The 15,116-nt window shown below is 31.4% G+C and overlaps 1 protein-coding gene across 1 annotated transcript in view; it reads left to right on the top strand.

The window, feature by feature from the left end:
* The window catches only part of LOC117172605 (paired box protein Pax-6-like), a 125,377-nt gene that overhangs the window by 26,057 nt on the left and 84,204 nt on the right, over positions 1 to 15,116 (top strand). The window contains exons 2-3 of the mRNA XM_033360696.1: positions 291 to 456; positions 4,934 to 5,114. Coding sequence (XP_033216587.1) covers positions 291 to 456; positions 4,934 to 5,114 — 347 coding nt within the window. The remainder of the gene's footprint in view (positions 1 to 290; positions 457 to 4,933; positions 5,115 to 15,116) is intronic.

Below are 15,116 nucleotides of genomic sequence, written 5' to 3' on the forward strand. Positions count from 1 at the left end.
CTAATACTCTCATCCCAGTCATTATTATGGACTTCAAAAATGTATAAACAATCAGTTGTGACTTTTCCGGTACTTTTATCCTAAAAAATTTTTCCTCAAAATAAAAAAATAAAAATAATGAGTTTGACTTTTTTTGATACTTTTGTCCCACAAAAGTCTGATCAGCACTTATAAAAGTTTATCGATGGGATCACAAAGCTAACTTTTTTACTGGGACATAAAAAAACTAACTTTTTTTGCTTTAATTTATGAACCTAAAATTGAATATTTCTTTTTATTATTTGTTTCAGGTCACAGCGGGGTAAACCAGCTGGGCGGTGTTTTCGTCGGCGGTCGGCCTTTGCCTGATTCGACAAGGCAAAAAATTGTTGAATTGGCCCATTCAGGAGCGCGGCCCTGTGACATCTCGAGGATCCTGCAGGTCAGCAATGGATGTGTCTCGAAGATCCTTGGCAGGTTGGTTGCAATACTGCACATTTCCCGCCCTTATAATTAGATTCCTTTAGAACCTATTCTATGATCCTCCCACTTTTAGGCTGCTCTCCTTTAAAACCGTTTCTCACGATCATGATACTTTCCTTGAAAACTTATTTTAATTCTCAGAAAAAATCTTTTTACAATTTAGAACAAATTTAGAACTCAGTCTGCCATGAATTAGCAATAAATAATCACTCGTCTCCATATCTAAGGAATTTCAAGAAATTTCTATGTGTTTAACCTGGCGGGCCGACAAGACATTAAGTGAAAAATAATTTGTCTTCTACTTTTCAATTTATTTGTTAAATTTCCGTGTGTTTTAACTATTGGCCCGCCAGATAATCGATGAAATTAACGCCAGATTCAAATCAATAAGACAAATTTGCAACAAAAAACTTGAATTTGCTATCAAGAAAGATTTTTTAGTTGAGAAACAATAAAATTTCAACCGCATTTAGTGTTCAGAATTAGATTTGAATTTTTAGTCAGGAACAAAAATAATGAATATTAATAATAATGTAAATAATAATTTATAAAAAAGACTCACTAAGTGAAAAGTTGACAAAAAGTGGAAAATTTTCGAAAAAACCTGCGAATATCTAGCATTACCATAAGAGAAGATATAAATATATAGTTATAAACAGTAATTATTTTTAAAAATCTGTTTGTTAAATTTTTACCTCGTTTAGAGTGAAAAATGGACAAAAAGTTGAATATTGCAGACAAAATCGCCACTTTCTAGCTAGAAAATGGCGATTTTGTCTGCAATATTCAACTTTTTGCTAGCATTATTCAACGATAATATTATCAAAAATAACAATAAACTGTTTAAACAATTATTTTTGTTAACTTGAGTTAGTTGTAATCTCACTCCAAGTAAGAACTTGACAAAAGATGAATATTTAAAAAAAAAACCCAATTTTCTAGTATTCTTCAAAGATAATATAATTAAAAATGACAATAAATTGTTTAAGCAATTATTTTTGTTAACTTTAATTAGTGATTACCTTGGTATGAGTAAAAATTTGACAAAAAGGTAAATATTTATAAAAAATCTGCAATTCTCTGGCATTTTTCAAAGATAATATTATTGACAATAACAATAAATTATTCAAACAAATGCTTATGTTGATTTTAATTATTACCTCGGTCTGAGTAAATGGTTGAAAAAAGGTTGAAAATTTCTGATAAATGCAAGTGTCTATATAGCATCACTATAAGAGAAGATAGTTATAAAGAATAATAATTTTTTTCAACGATTATTTTTGTTATATATTATTAATTTTTCATCGCTCTAAGAGAAAAATGAACAAAAAATTAAATATTTAAGAAAAATTTGTAACTTTGTAGCATTATTTAAAGATAATATTAATAAAAATAACAATAAGTTGTTTAAACAATTGTTTCTTTTAACTTTAATTAATCTGTACCTTACTTTAATTGAAAAGTGGACAAAAAGTGGGAAATTTTAGAAAAAACTGCAACTTTCTAACATTATTCTGAGATAATACTATGATAAATAATAATAAATTGTTTAACCATTATTTCTGTTGAATATAATTGATTACTGCTTAAGTCTACTTGAAAATTGAAAGTTAGTTGAAAAATTCGGAAAGAATGCAACATTCTAACTCTATTCTAAGAGAAAATTGCTTAAAATAATAATAAATTATTTAAACCATTTGTATAAACATATCATTATTAGTAGAAAGTAGTATTTTATTTATTAAAAAATATATATGTTAAAACCCCGCAAAAAGTCAATTGTTTGGCTATAAATTTACTTTTCTAATGAAAATTTATATACTCGGATAAAAAATGTAACTGTTTTCTCATAAATTAAAAAATATATTAATTAAAAAGTTTCTCATTTTGGTTTGAAAATTCACCTTTGTTTTAAAATTCCCTTGTTTGTTGAAAATTTATACTTTTTGTTTAAACATTCAACTACTTTGTGGAAAAGTCTACAGGTTGGTTAAAAATGTACTTTTTGGTCAAAAATTCATAATTTTGGTTGAAAAATTCCATTTTTAATTGTAGCTCGCGATAACTCGCTCGTCATTGGCTCGCGCTCACTTGCTCATTATTGGTTCGCGGTCACTCACCCGACACTGTCTGGCGCTCAATCGTTCGTCATTAGCTCGAATCCACTTGCTCGACATTGGACTGCTCTCACTCGCTCGTCATTTGCTCGCACTCACTCGTTCGTCTTTGGCTCCCTCTCGCTCGCCCGAGACTCTTCCTAAAAAAATTATGCTTGTTGAAAAAGTCCCACTTTTCATCCTTGGTGCATATTATACTGTTTTAAAAGTTTATTTTTTTTATAAATTTTTTTTTTATAAAAGTTTCTTATCCTTTAGAAATTCTTACGTCTTAGCAAGCAAATTAGTTTCTCGGGAGTGGCAAACCTTGAGTACGAGTGTTGCAAGGGGAAAGAGAAAACCGCCCATGGATTAAAAAAGGATGCAATAAAAAAAAGGTGCAATAAAGATAGAGTGGAAAAAGGAAAGGGAAAGGAAAAGGACACGAGGTACATGTCACAAGAATGCGAACTATGCGACACGGTCTCTCAACCTTCAGAAATTCCTAGGTTATATACGCGCTTGCGTAATAAAACGTACTTAATCTCTACGCATTAGGCCGATTGGACCGCCATTGTATAAATAAAACCCTCCATGGAAAAGGAATCAAATACCCAAACGGGGAAGTCCCTCAGTTTTGGGAATTCACATCTGGGATTATGGCTCCTTTTAATATTTCGATATTTATGAGCGAAACATTAGCTCTATTTCTAAATCATTTTTTAAAAAGATTTTTGAGACTTTAAATATTCGGCCCGCCAGGGAATTGGGTTCAATAGTAACTTTTCTTGACATTTAAACAAATTGGTGACATTTCTAAGCTTTTAAAAACTCGGCCCGCCAGGGAATTGAGTTTAATTATAGTTTTTCTTGATATTTGCACTAATTTGGTGACATTTCTAAGCATTTAAATACTTTGCCTGCCAAAGAATCGGGTTGATTGAACTTTTTTCGATAGTTGAAAAAAATTGTGACGTTTCTAAGATTTTAAAAACTCCGCCCGCCAGAAAATTTGGTTGGATAATCTTTTTTCTTGCTATTGAAAAAAAAATTGCGTGGCATTTCTGTTTTCTCTAAATTCGCCTTTTTGGGTAAAATTCCAAAATTTCATTGAAATTTTTTTCTTTCTTGACAGAAATATCTTTTTTAGTTGCTAATTTGTTTTTTAGTTTTAAAAAACATCTTTTTTAGTTAAAAAAGCAACTGTTTGGTGGAAAATTTATTTAGGTTGAACATTCGACTATTTTCTTGAAAATTCGTATTTTTTGTTCAATTTAACTATTTTTATCACAAATAAAAGTCATTTTTGGTTGAAGTATCAACTATTACAATATTCTTTTTAGCATTCATCTTTATTATTAATAATATTATTTTTTATGACGATTCTTCTCGTTAGTTGAAAACTTATTTAATTGATTCAAAATTAATTTGTTTAACTGAAAATGTAACTATTCTATTTTTGGTTCAAATTGATCTTTTTGGTTAAAATTCAAATGTTTGGTTGAAACTTCGTCTTTTTGGTTTGAAAATTCATTTTTTTGAGTTGAAAATTTATTTATTTACTTTCATTCATTTATTTCAACTGTTTTGTTAGAAATTACTTTTTTTTTTAAATTTATATTTTCAGTTTTAAAATTCAAGTTTGTTGATAAAAATTCGTCCTTTTGGTTAAAAATTTTAACAGTTTGGTAGAAAATTAATCTCTTTAGTTTGAATCTTTTTTTTTTCTTTTTTGTTGGCTGAAAATTTATCTCTTTTGGGTACAAATTTCATTTTTTCGTGTGTAAAAGTCGACTTTTTGGTGTAAAATTTACTTTTTTTTTTTAAATTCATATTTTTGGTTTAAAAATTCAACTGTTTTGTAGAAGATTTATGTGCTTCGGCCAATTGTATGGTTAAAAATGTATATTTTTGCATTGAAATTTGAACTGTTTTTTTAGGTTGATAATTTATCTTCTTTCAATATAACACTTAAATTTATTTTATTGAAATTTACCCAACTGGCCCTTATAGGGAAAAAAGCACGTGCCCAGATCAGGGCCCGATCTGGTCAGATTAAATCTCGATTGATAATCGGGCCGCCAGATCCGGCCCCGACCGGGACGCGCGTTTCATGTCATACTTAGGGCTACCTAGTCGGGTCCCGATCAGGGCCACGTCTAAATTTATAATGAAAAAAATGAATTTCCCTATTATTCCCCTATTTTCGTAAAAAATCATCCTATTTTCCTCCTTTTAGGATTATGATGGTCTATGAAATCTTTAATTAGAACGATAAAATTTTGTGCCTTTTTTTAAATAAAAATTGGTGCGGAGCTCTGAGGGTGCTTTTTTATAAGCCTACTGCATTGTACCGCAAATTATTATTATTGCAGGTACTACGAGACAGGTTCCATCAGGCCTAGGGCCATCGGAGGTAGTAAACCTCGAGTGGCGACGGCGGAAGTTGTTAGTAAAATCTCCCTTTACAAGAGCGAATGTCCTTCAATCTTCGCTTGGGAAATTCGGGATCGTTTGCTCCAGGAGGGAGTTTGCACCAATGACAACATTCCTAGTGTGAGTAGAAATTTTAATAATTTTTTTGTGGTTTTACTAAAATATCTTTATTACAAAAAATTTTCATCTCCTCAATGGACAGGCCTGCATTAGACTAGTCTAAAGAAAACCAATGATTTTTTATCGCTCACCTTCTAAACTTGTTCCATTTGATTAAACAAAAAAACGCGCATTTTTATTTAATTTAAAACACAAAGTTTAAACTAAAGTTCTAGAACTAACTTCTAGAAAATTTACCGGCGGACGGTAACTTATCAGGGAACAGAACCATGTACGGTCGGTAAGTGTTCTAGAACTTTCATAGCTCTACTACTTTCAACCGCCTTAAAAATCTGACGAAAAAAGCTTGCTTATTTTGTAGTGCTGAAAATGCACCATCTGCAACTTTGAGTAAATTTCACCTCGATGGACAGACCTTGATTTATCCTAAAGAAACCCAATGTTTTTTATCGATCACCTTCTAAACTTGTTCCATTTGCTTTAAAAATAAACGCGTCTCTTTATTTTATTTAAAAGCAAAGTTTAAACTAAAGTTCTAGAACTTAGTTCTAGAAGAATTACCGAAGGAAGGTAACTTACCATGGAACAGAACCATCTACATTTAGTACGTGTTCTAGAACTTCAATAGCTCTACTACTTTCAACCGTCGCAAAATGCCGAAGGAAAAAAAAAGCTTTCATATTTTTACGGAAGTTAACGTTAATTAATATTTGTAATCATTTTGGTATTATTTAAAGTCCCAGGACCACGATTAGGCCTTCTTATTTAAATAAAACAAAAACACGCATTCATTTTTTTACTAAATAAAACAGGCTTAGGGGATGTGTACTCCAAAAACAGAACATTAGAGTTTTTTTAGGAAATCCTACCGTCCATTTGCTTCAATTTACGTTGGATTTTAGTAATTTGGGTTATTTGATCATAAATTCCGGTTTTAGGGCTGGAAGTTATAACCGAGCGTAGAATACGTGTAATACACGCAAATATAATCATGCGAAGTACACCGCAAAACAGACTTAATGGACCCTAGTTGGGAGGGCGGAGCGCAGGCGTATTGTCACCACTGCTTTGTCTACTCACACAAAACAACTGGTATTTCTGTTTACAAAGTCGCGTTGAGGATAAAAATCACTTTTCAACTTACTTGCTGCCGAGATTATGACAAATTGTGGTTTCCTAATGGTGATTTTAATTATTTTTTTCGCCACTTCTCAAATTTAAATAACCGGACCGCCGGATAAGTTTCATATTTAATCTTTTTTTTGAGCTTTCAACCTTTTTTGAAACTTTCTCGAGCCTCAAAAGTGGCGGGCAGCCACTAAATAGAGATCGCCTGTCTTTTTCGAAGTAATTACAATCATTTTTGAAAGGTTTTTGATATCATCTTTGTTTATTGTTAAGATCAATAATTGCTCGTATGCTTCGTCATTTAATCTGCCCTTCAAAAAAGTCTTCAGTTTTCAATTTTGGTTCGATTTTCAATTTAAAAAAAATTAAAGTGCATTGAATTCTGAAGAGTCTTCAGCTTGCAGCTTTTCTATTTATTTACGTTTAATTTTTATAAACTAATTTTATTCAAAAATTATCAAATATTGTTTTTTTAGATATAAAAAATTACGTTTTTAATGCTTCTTATTACTGCAGGAATTAAATAGAATGGATTCACTAAAGTTCTCTAGAAATCCTTGCAAATTTATTAAAATTAATAAAATCCCCTAAAACATTTGAAATCATTTGGAATCCATTAAAATAACTTAAGATGTTTAACATCCTTTAAAATTTGTTTAATATTTTCATGATTTCCATTGGAACTGCTTATATCTTCATAGAATCTTTTAAAATAACTCGAAATTGTTGTAAAACCTTGAATCTATAGAAATCGCAAAAACCCATTAAAATAATATGGAATTGTTTAAAATCCCCTAAATATAAGTTTAATTAAATTGATTGAAGATACATCTATTTGGTTATCAAAGTAATATATTTGGGTTTAAAATTCAAAATGAATAAAAATATATATATATATATTATGCACGGAATTTGAAAATTTCCGAATTACAAAGCATCCGAACTAGGAGATTCCCGAATTTAAATAATTACATATTTTGAAAAATACGATTTATCTTTTATAAATAAAGTAACCAAATATTTTTTTGAAAGAAAACAAAATTTGAGTCAATTTTTTTTTTTTAATAATAATAATTAAAATATATACGTATCATTCTGAATATATTTTTTTTAAATATGCATAGTATTTTTCACAACTACAGAAAATGTTATCAAAAATCAAATAATTTTATTAATTTAAAAAAAAATTAAAAAGAATCTTCGAGATAAATCAGAGCTGAATTGAATCCTGCATAGTTTGTAAAGAAAATCTTGTTATATTCGAAGAAAATATGAGAGAGAATTTTTTTTTCTTTCGAGGCGCAGGTGTGTTTACATTTGTTTTTTCAGAAAATGTTCATACTTTTTTCTTTTATATAAGTATTCGATTATTGCATTTTAAATCAATAAATAATATTGATTACAAAAATATTTTTTTAATTGTTTAAATTCGGCAGTTTTATGTCGGGATTGTTATTTTTCGTAATTTTTCAGTCGCCCAAAATAATTATTAAGAACAATATTATTATAATATAATAACAGTATAATATTTTGATTGAAGATTCATCATTTTATTTGAAAATTGAACTTTTTTGTAGAAAATTGATATGTTTTGTTGAAAATTCGTTTTTTGTGTAGAACATTAATCTTTCTGGTAAAAAAATTCATTTTTTGGTGGAAAATTTAACTTTTTTGTTCAAAATTTTTTTTTATATTAATTTTTTTCATCTAAAAATTTAACAATTCCATTTTTGATTAGAAATTTACAATAAAATAACAAAATATTTAAAATCCTTAAAAATCTGTTAAATTTTTTCATGCCCCTTGAAATTGTTACAATTCGTAGAATTCCCTTAAAATCTTGAGAAATTTTGAAAATTCATTCAAATAAGTTAAAATTATTTGAAATATCTTGAATATAAAATAAATTCGAATTATTTGTTAAATTTCTCTAAAAACTACCGTTCAAATCCCTAAAAGAAATCTTTAAGATCCAAAATTTTGTTTGGAAATATCTTGAAAATTAAAAAAAAATTGTAATGCTTTTCGTAATTAAAAAGTGGCGCGCCGCCACAAATAATGGATTTAATGTCAATTCTAAAGTAATCCCATATTTTAAAAACCGTTCCCGACATTTGAAACCCTAGGCCCACCAGAAAACTAAAAAAATGTTCCTCCAGTTTGTACTTTTTCTCTCTGAATCTTCGTTTTTTGCATTTGAAAAGTGCTGGATTTAGAAAGTTTTCTCAGCTAATTTAGTTGACTAAATAGAAGTCTACAATGGCGATGCCGTTGGATATATAAAAAAGCCTGACACTGATTAAAATCAGAGCTTACTTCTAGGAACTTTGCTCGTTTTCGAGAGAACGTTTCAAGACTTTTCAAGCGCGCCTGCGAAGTAGCGAGCCAAAAAAATTGTACTCGCAAGCAGCGAATCTCGAGGACTTTCTTTTTCACTTTCGCAAGAACGTTCGAGTCGGAAACCGGCGCTCTGCTTTTTTTCATTTTACGAATCTTTCTGAGGGTGGAGGCAGTGCGAAGCCATTACCAAGGTGCGAGAGGAGTGGGGCATAAAAGAGAAAGATGGAGTGAGAAGAAAAAAAGTGAGGGAAAAATATAGGGATGGAAAAAGTGAGAGAAAGGGAGAGCAAAGGAGAAAGATCGAAGGGAAGAAAGGGAGAAAGAGTTTGGCGACCCTCTTTCACTTTTTACCCTAAGCAAGTCGTGAGCCCCTTAGCCACCATTTATTGGACGCATGCAAATATCCATGGCAACCGTTCGCATGGCTCATCCTTTGAAAAATTTCCCTCGCGAGAGAGAGAGAGAGAGAGAGAGAGAGAGAAAGAGATTGAGATAATTCGGAGAAAACATTCTCTTTTAAGTCAAGGGAGGGTCGTAAACTTTGATCCCTTCCCTGAGTAAATTAATTGCAGGAATTTAAAAAAAATGAGTTTTATTAATAGTTGTAGGACTATTTTGTTTGGAGAAACCAAAATAAAATTTACCTCGGTCCGGATTCGAACCAGAAACGTTACTACATGAGTCGAGCGTTAAACAATTACGCCACCAAGGCTATGGTGACGCCGGTCTAGCTTATTAATTTTTTAAAAATGAATCCTTATGTTTGAAGAATTTTTACTGAATTAGAATAAAATTTTAAACAATAATGTATCGACACTATTTGATATTTAAATAAGAAAATTAAGTGCCCTGATTAAGTAAATATTCTTCAAACTGAATTATTTATTTAAAAAGTTGCGCAAAGAGATGAAGACCCGGGGATTCGGTGGCGTATTTGGTCAATGCTCCATCCATGTATAGTGGCGTTCTTGGTTCGAATCCGCGCTAAGGTAGATTTTTTTCTCGATTCTCAAAAAAGTAACAGATCAGTAATCCGTGCTTTTTAATATTTAACATAAAAAACATTTAAAAACCAAAAACAGTGGTATTTTCAAAACACATATTTGTATTTTCAACTAAAAAAGATACTAAAAATAGAAATCGTTGAATTTTAATGTTAAGAAATTAATTTTCAACACAGAAGAAGCGAGTTTTCAACCAGTTGAATCTAGCCAAAAAACAGGACTTTTCAATCAAATGGTTGAATCCTCAGTTAAAAAAAGTTAATTTTCTATCAAATAGTTAACTTCTGAAACATATAGTTTAATTTTTATCTAAATAGTTGAGTTTTTTTTTAACAAAATAGTTAATTTTTCATTCAAAAATATTAATTTGCAACATAAAACTCATTTTAGAACCAAATAGTTTAATATTCTAAAAATTGATAAAATTGCAATCCGAAAAGACGAAGTATCTACAAATCAGTTGAATTTTCAAATAAAATTATAAATCTTAAGCAGTAAAAAATGAATTCTTAACGAAAAATGTATTACTCAATATTTCAAGTAAATAATATTTTAATTTGAAATCTAAACATTCGAATTCCATCAAAAAATTAATTTTTAACAAAATCAATTAACATCAATTCAAGGAAAAAAATGTCACGATTCAAATGGGAAAAAAAAACTGTTTACACAAATATTAATTGTTTAAACAATTAAAAATTAGTTGATAAAATACTTGAAAACTTGTCAGTTATTGAATAAAAAGACTTCCTGTTGAAATTGACGTATTTATGCATAAATTTAGACTACTATAATGTTGCTTTTATATAAGAAATAGCGGATTTCCCCGCAGGATAGTGAAGGGATTGGCGGAGAATTTCGCGTTTTAACAAATTACGAAGGCTCGTTGCCGGCGGCCCTCCTGGGTGGAGGATCAAAGCTCACCGTGTAATCGAGCAACGTTTGAGCAACCCACTCTTTCTCGAGTTCCTGAACTTGTTGTGGGTAAGATTAACGTTTCTTTAATGGCCCGTGTAATATTCCATTACCTTTAGTCCACCGAGAATCATTTAACGTACTGCTTCTTTCAACCTGTCTTGAGACTATACATTTAAAAAGTTGGCCCGCCACAAATTCAGCGAGCTTTCAAGTTTTTTCATCGCTTATGTTAATTTTGGAAGCTTTTGAGGGCTTTAAACATTCGGCCCGCCGTTAAATAATGATAAAAAGACCTTTCTCTTGACGCTAATTGTTTTTTTGGAACATTTTGATGCATTTAAATTGGCGGGCCGAGACTATATAATCATTTTTCAAATATAATGCAATTAGTTTGCATAATTTCTTCCAAAAACAATAAATTGTGAACTTGTCTGCATTAGAGGAACGGAAAAGGGAAATGGGCACGAAGTCAGATGGCAAGAAGAGGCAGGAGCGTATTCCAGAAGAGTCGTTGGTGATTGGGGGAAATTTCATTATTCTCAGACATTACCTCCGTTATTGTAATGCCATCAAATTGGATACGCTTCATACCACCAGGGAATCGAATCTTCTCGAATATTCTGACAGTTCTGCCCTCTTTCCCTCTGACAAGAAGCTGCCTGATTTTCGATTCTCCCAGTCTTTGTCGCGTCTTTATTCACTCATTCGCGAAAGACTCCTTCAATGTATGAGACGAATAATCAATCTAATAAATATTGTCAATACTAGAATTTTTCTGGCAACTCCAGACTTTGTAGACTCTTAAAATCTACAAGAACACACTTGATGAGATGATAACGATAATTTATGATATTTTTCTGGCGGGCCGAGCATTTAGAGTCTTCTAAACTTTCAAAAACTCCCAGAATAGCTAGAAAAATAGTTACTTACACTAATTTCCTGGCGGGTCGAGCATTGGAAGTCTTCTGAAACTCCCGAAACTTTCAGAATAGCTAGAGAAATAGTTATTTCTACTAATTTCCTGGCGGGCCGAGTATTTAGAGACTTGGAAAACTTCTGAAAATTAGTTGATAGTAAGGAAAGTGTAGTTTTTTTTTCAATATCTGGCTGGCCGCGCATAAAACACTTGAAAAGGCGCAAAAAATATAAAAATGAGGCATAATTGTGGCACGTACTACTTACCGATCGAGTCAGTCTAATGGCCTGTCAAATCCGAAAGCCAGACAGGACGCGGATTGGTTCGAAATGTCCTGCGGAGTTTCGTTTCTACGTAGCAACGTTTCGTCCCAGCCGGATTTGAATCTGGCACCCGGCGTGGCGGACGCGTTATTGGTTTACTCGCGCCACTGACTCCGGCATACCGCCAGAGGTTCTCCCTCTATTTTAGGCATGTTTTCAAGTTTTCACCCTGAAAATAGACGCGTCATGATTGGTATTTCATCAAAACTTTCCCTCGAGTCACTTTCGTTTATTGAAACTGACCTATCTGGTTTATTTTAGATTTTATTTTTTGAATTTCGCGCCCAAATTTCTAACCTCTGCTGATCTTCTTTCTTAAGTTCTTCAAGATGGACGTAGACACATAAGCATTTTTAATAATAAATTATCTGATTTCCAAGATTAACCATACTTCAAAAATTTATGTTTTTCGGGTTTCTTAGCGTTTTTAACGGAAATTGGTATTTTTAAACAAAAATAATTAGAATTTAAAGGTTCATTAGTTTTGAACATTTTAAGGTTGTGTTAGCGTTTTACATGAAAAATTTGTATTTTGAAAAAAAAAAATTATTTTAGATGGAACATGATATTTCATTTTTGAATGTTTTTTATATGTATTAACGATTTTCACAAGAAATATATTAATAAAAAAAAAAAATTTACAATGAGTTTTCACAGAAGATTCACAACTTTTTAACAATTTCAGGTTATGTTGGTATTTTAACCAAAAATCAGTATATTTTTAGTAAAAAAGCACTGGATTTCAAACTATATAAATTATTGTTAACAGTTTTAGGTTATGTTCGCGTATTTTACCGAAAATATGTACAGATTACAAAGAAGATTAAAATGTTTAAATAATTTTAGGTAATGTTCGCGTTCTTCACCGGAAATCGGTTATTTTAAACAAAAATAATTAAATTTCAATACAGATTTAAAATTTGAAACCATTTTTTATTATTTTATGTTATTGCTTTTCTTCGAAAATTGGTATTTTTTAATTTAAAAAAATATATTTTGCAAATATATGATTTAGGACCATTAAATTCTTAATTTCAGGTTATGTTGATGTGTCGCACGTTTTTTTTTACCGGAAATCGGTATTTTTAGTAAAAAAAATAATTGAATTTCAATGAGGATAACTTTTTTTTAAATTTAGGTTATGTATACGTTTTTAATTAGAAATAGGTCTAGATTTCATTTTTAGCGTTTCTTATTAGAAATTCCTATAGATTTCAAAGAAGAATTACAATTTTGGGTTATCTTAACGTTTTTTGCCCGAAAGTGTTATTTTTTGTTTGAAGCTGAAATAATTAAGTTCCAAAGAAGATGCACAATTTGGAAACATTTTTTGTAATGTTGGGTTAGTGTTTTTCGTGAAAGAATGGTATTTTTAATTAAAAAATTATTCGATTTTTCCATTTATCAACATTTTCCAGATTATAATTTAGAATTATAAAATTCAAAATTTTAGGTTATGTTGGCGTTTCGCAAGAGAAATCAGTATTTTTCGTAAAAAATGATTGAATTTCAATCTTGAAAAAATATTGAAACTATTTTAGGTTATGTATAACGCGTTTTTTTATCAGAAATGAGTATAGATTTCAAAGAAGTTGTAAAGTTTTGTACAATTTTAGGTTATGTTAACCTTTTTTTATCGGAAATCGGTCATTTATAACACACTAAGTTTAAAAGATATGCAATTTTTCAAACAATTTTGTATTATTTAAATTAAGAATTTATAAAATTTTAAGTTTGTTAAAACATTTTTTCCATCGTGTTTATATCTCTTTTATTATCAAGTTTATGTCCATATATCTCATAGGCCATAAGCTTACAAATAACGCAGATATGAACTCGAAGTAGACATTTTTTTTTTTGAACTTGTGATTTTGGAGAATTTAAAACCAAGCCGGAAGTCCGACACTTTATAAATAAGCCCACTCCGGCCCACTCCTTTTTCCTTTATTTCGGTATCTCTCGACTGACTAATGTCGTAAAAACCGGAAAAGGACACCGCTGGCATGTTTCCTTGATAACAAAGGTTGCGTGGAGCGCCCCTGTCCGACGAGATTACATTTGTCGAGCTGCCCAGCTCGACCGGGACTCTCGTTTAGGGGTTGGGGGTTTGCAGGGAAGAGTTTGATGCCAATCCTCCACATCCCGCGACTACAGAATGTGGGATGGTCAGAGATGTCCGTCCGCGTCGGACCATCGTGTTGTCGAGTTTCTCTCTCTGTGGCGCTTCACGTAATTAATAGTCTCCCAACGGATGAACGAACCGGTCACCATCCGGAAAAAAATTCTATGGATTTCCGAGAACGGATTTTTTCTAATTAGAATCAAAACAAAGAGAAGAATCGCATTAATTTCTTGGCGGGACGAGCTTTCAAAATCATTAGATATCTTCAATAAATGTAAAATAGCAACAAAAAATGCCATTTTTTACATTATAGGTGGCTGCCCGCCTATTTAAATAGCTTAGAACTTCCTCAAAATTGATAGATATCAAGAGGAGTTTCTGTTCTTTCTAATTTACCGGCGGGCCAAAGACTACAATGTACAATCCTTCGAGTCCCGGAAAATTAATATTTTTAAATTTAAAAATAAAATTTTAAAATATTCTAAACTAATTTTAATCTTCAAAATATTTCAACAAATTCTGACAACAATATAGATTTTTAAAGATTTTGAAAAAAGAACTTTTGAAGAATTATAAATATTTTGTGAAATTATATTTTGTGAATTATGAATTGTTGTGAAAATCCCTCTTTGATCTTTTTTTTTCCAAATTCGTTCAATAATTGTCATCTGCAATTTAAAATCTTCAAAATACGTTAAATAGTAACAAAAAATACTATTTCTTACATTCTCGGTGGTCGCCCGCCAGTTTTAATAACTCCGATCTTCCTGAAAATTGGTACATATCATTGAAAGTCTCTATTCCTCCTAATTTCCCGGCGGGCCGAGGCCTAAAATGCTTCTAAACCCAGAAAATTACACTTTTTCTATCAAATGATCCTCTTGAGCGTGTAATTCGAGTTTTATTATTTGTCAAAATCCGAATTGACTCCGTGACAGGAGTACTGGAATGGAGAGTGGTGTAAGTAACCGCAACAATGCTGGGTCCGTAATAGATGGCCTCAGGAACTCAAGGCGAGTGAATTGTTGGCCCCACGTCCGCTGTAGAAACGGAGGCACCCTCGACCATCCTACCGGCGTAAATCAATGCACCCCCTTCGCCTTTGCAACCCCTTGGCCAGGTCCTCGCGCAGCTCATCGTCGTCGCGATTCCCGACTCGCTCTTGGGGTGAGTTAGGGGGTGTCGGAGACGTCCGGCTACTGCATTATGTATTTCTCGCCGACCCACCGCTAACTTTCAGCCTCCACTCCC

The sequence above is a fragment of the Belonocnema kinseyi genome, chromosome 5, assembly GCF_010883055.1.
Source record: "Belonocnema kinseyi isolate 2016_QV_RU_SX_M_011 chromosome 5, B_treatae_v1, whole genome shotgun sequence".
NCBI lineage: Eukaryota > Metazoa > Arthropoda > Insecta > Hymenoptera > Cynipidae > Belonocnema > Belonocnema kinseyi.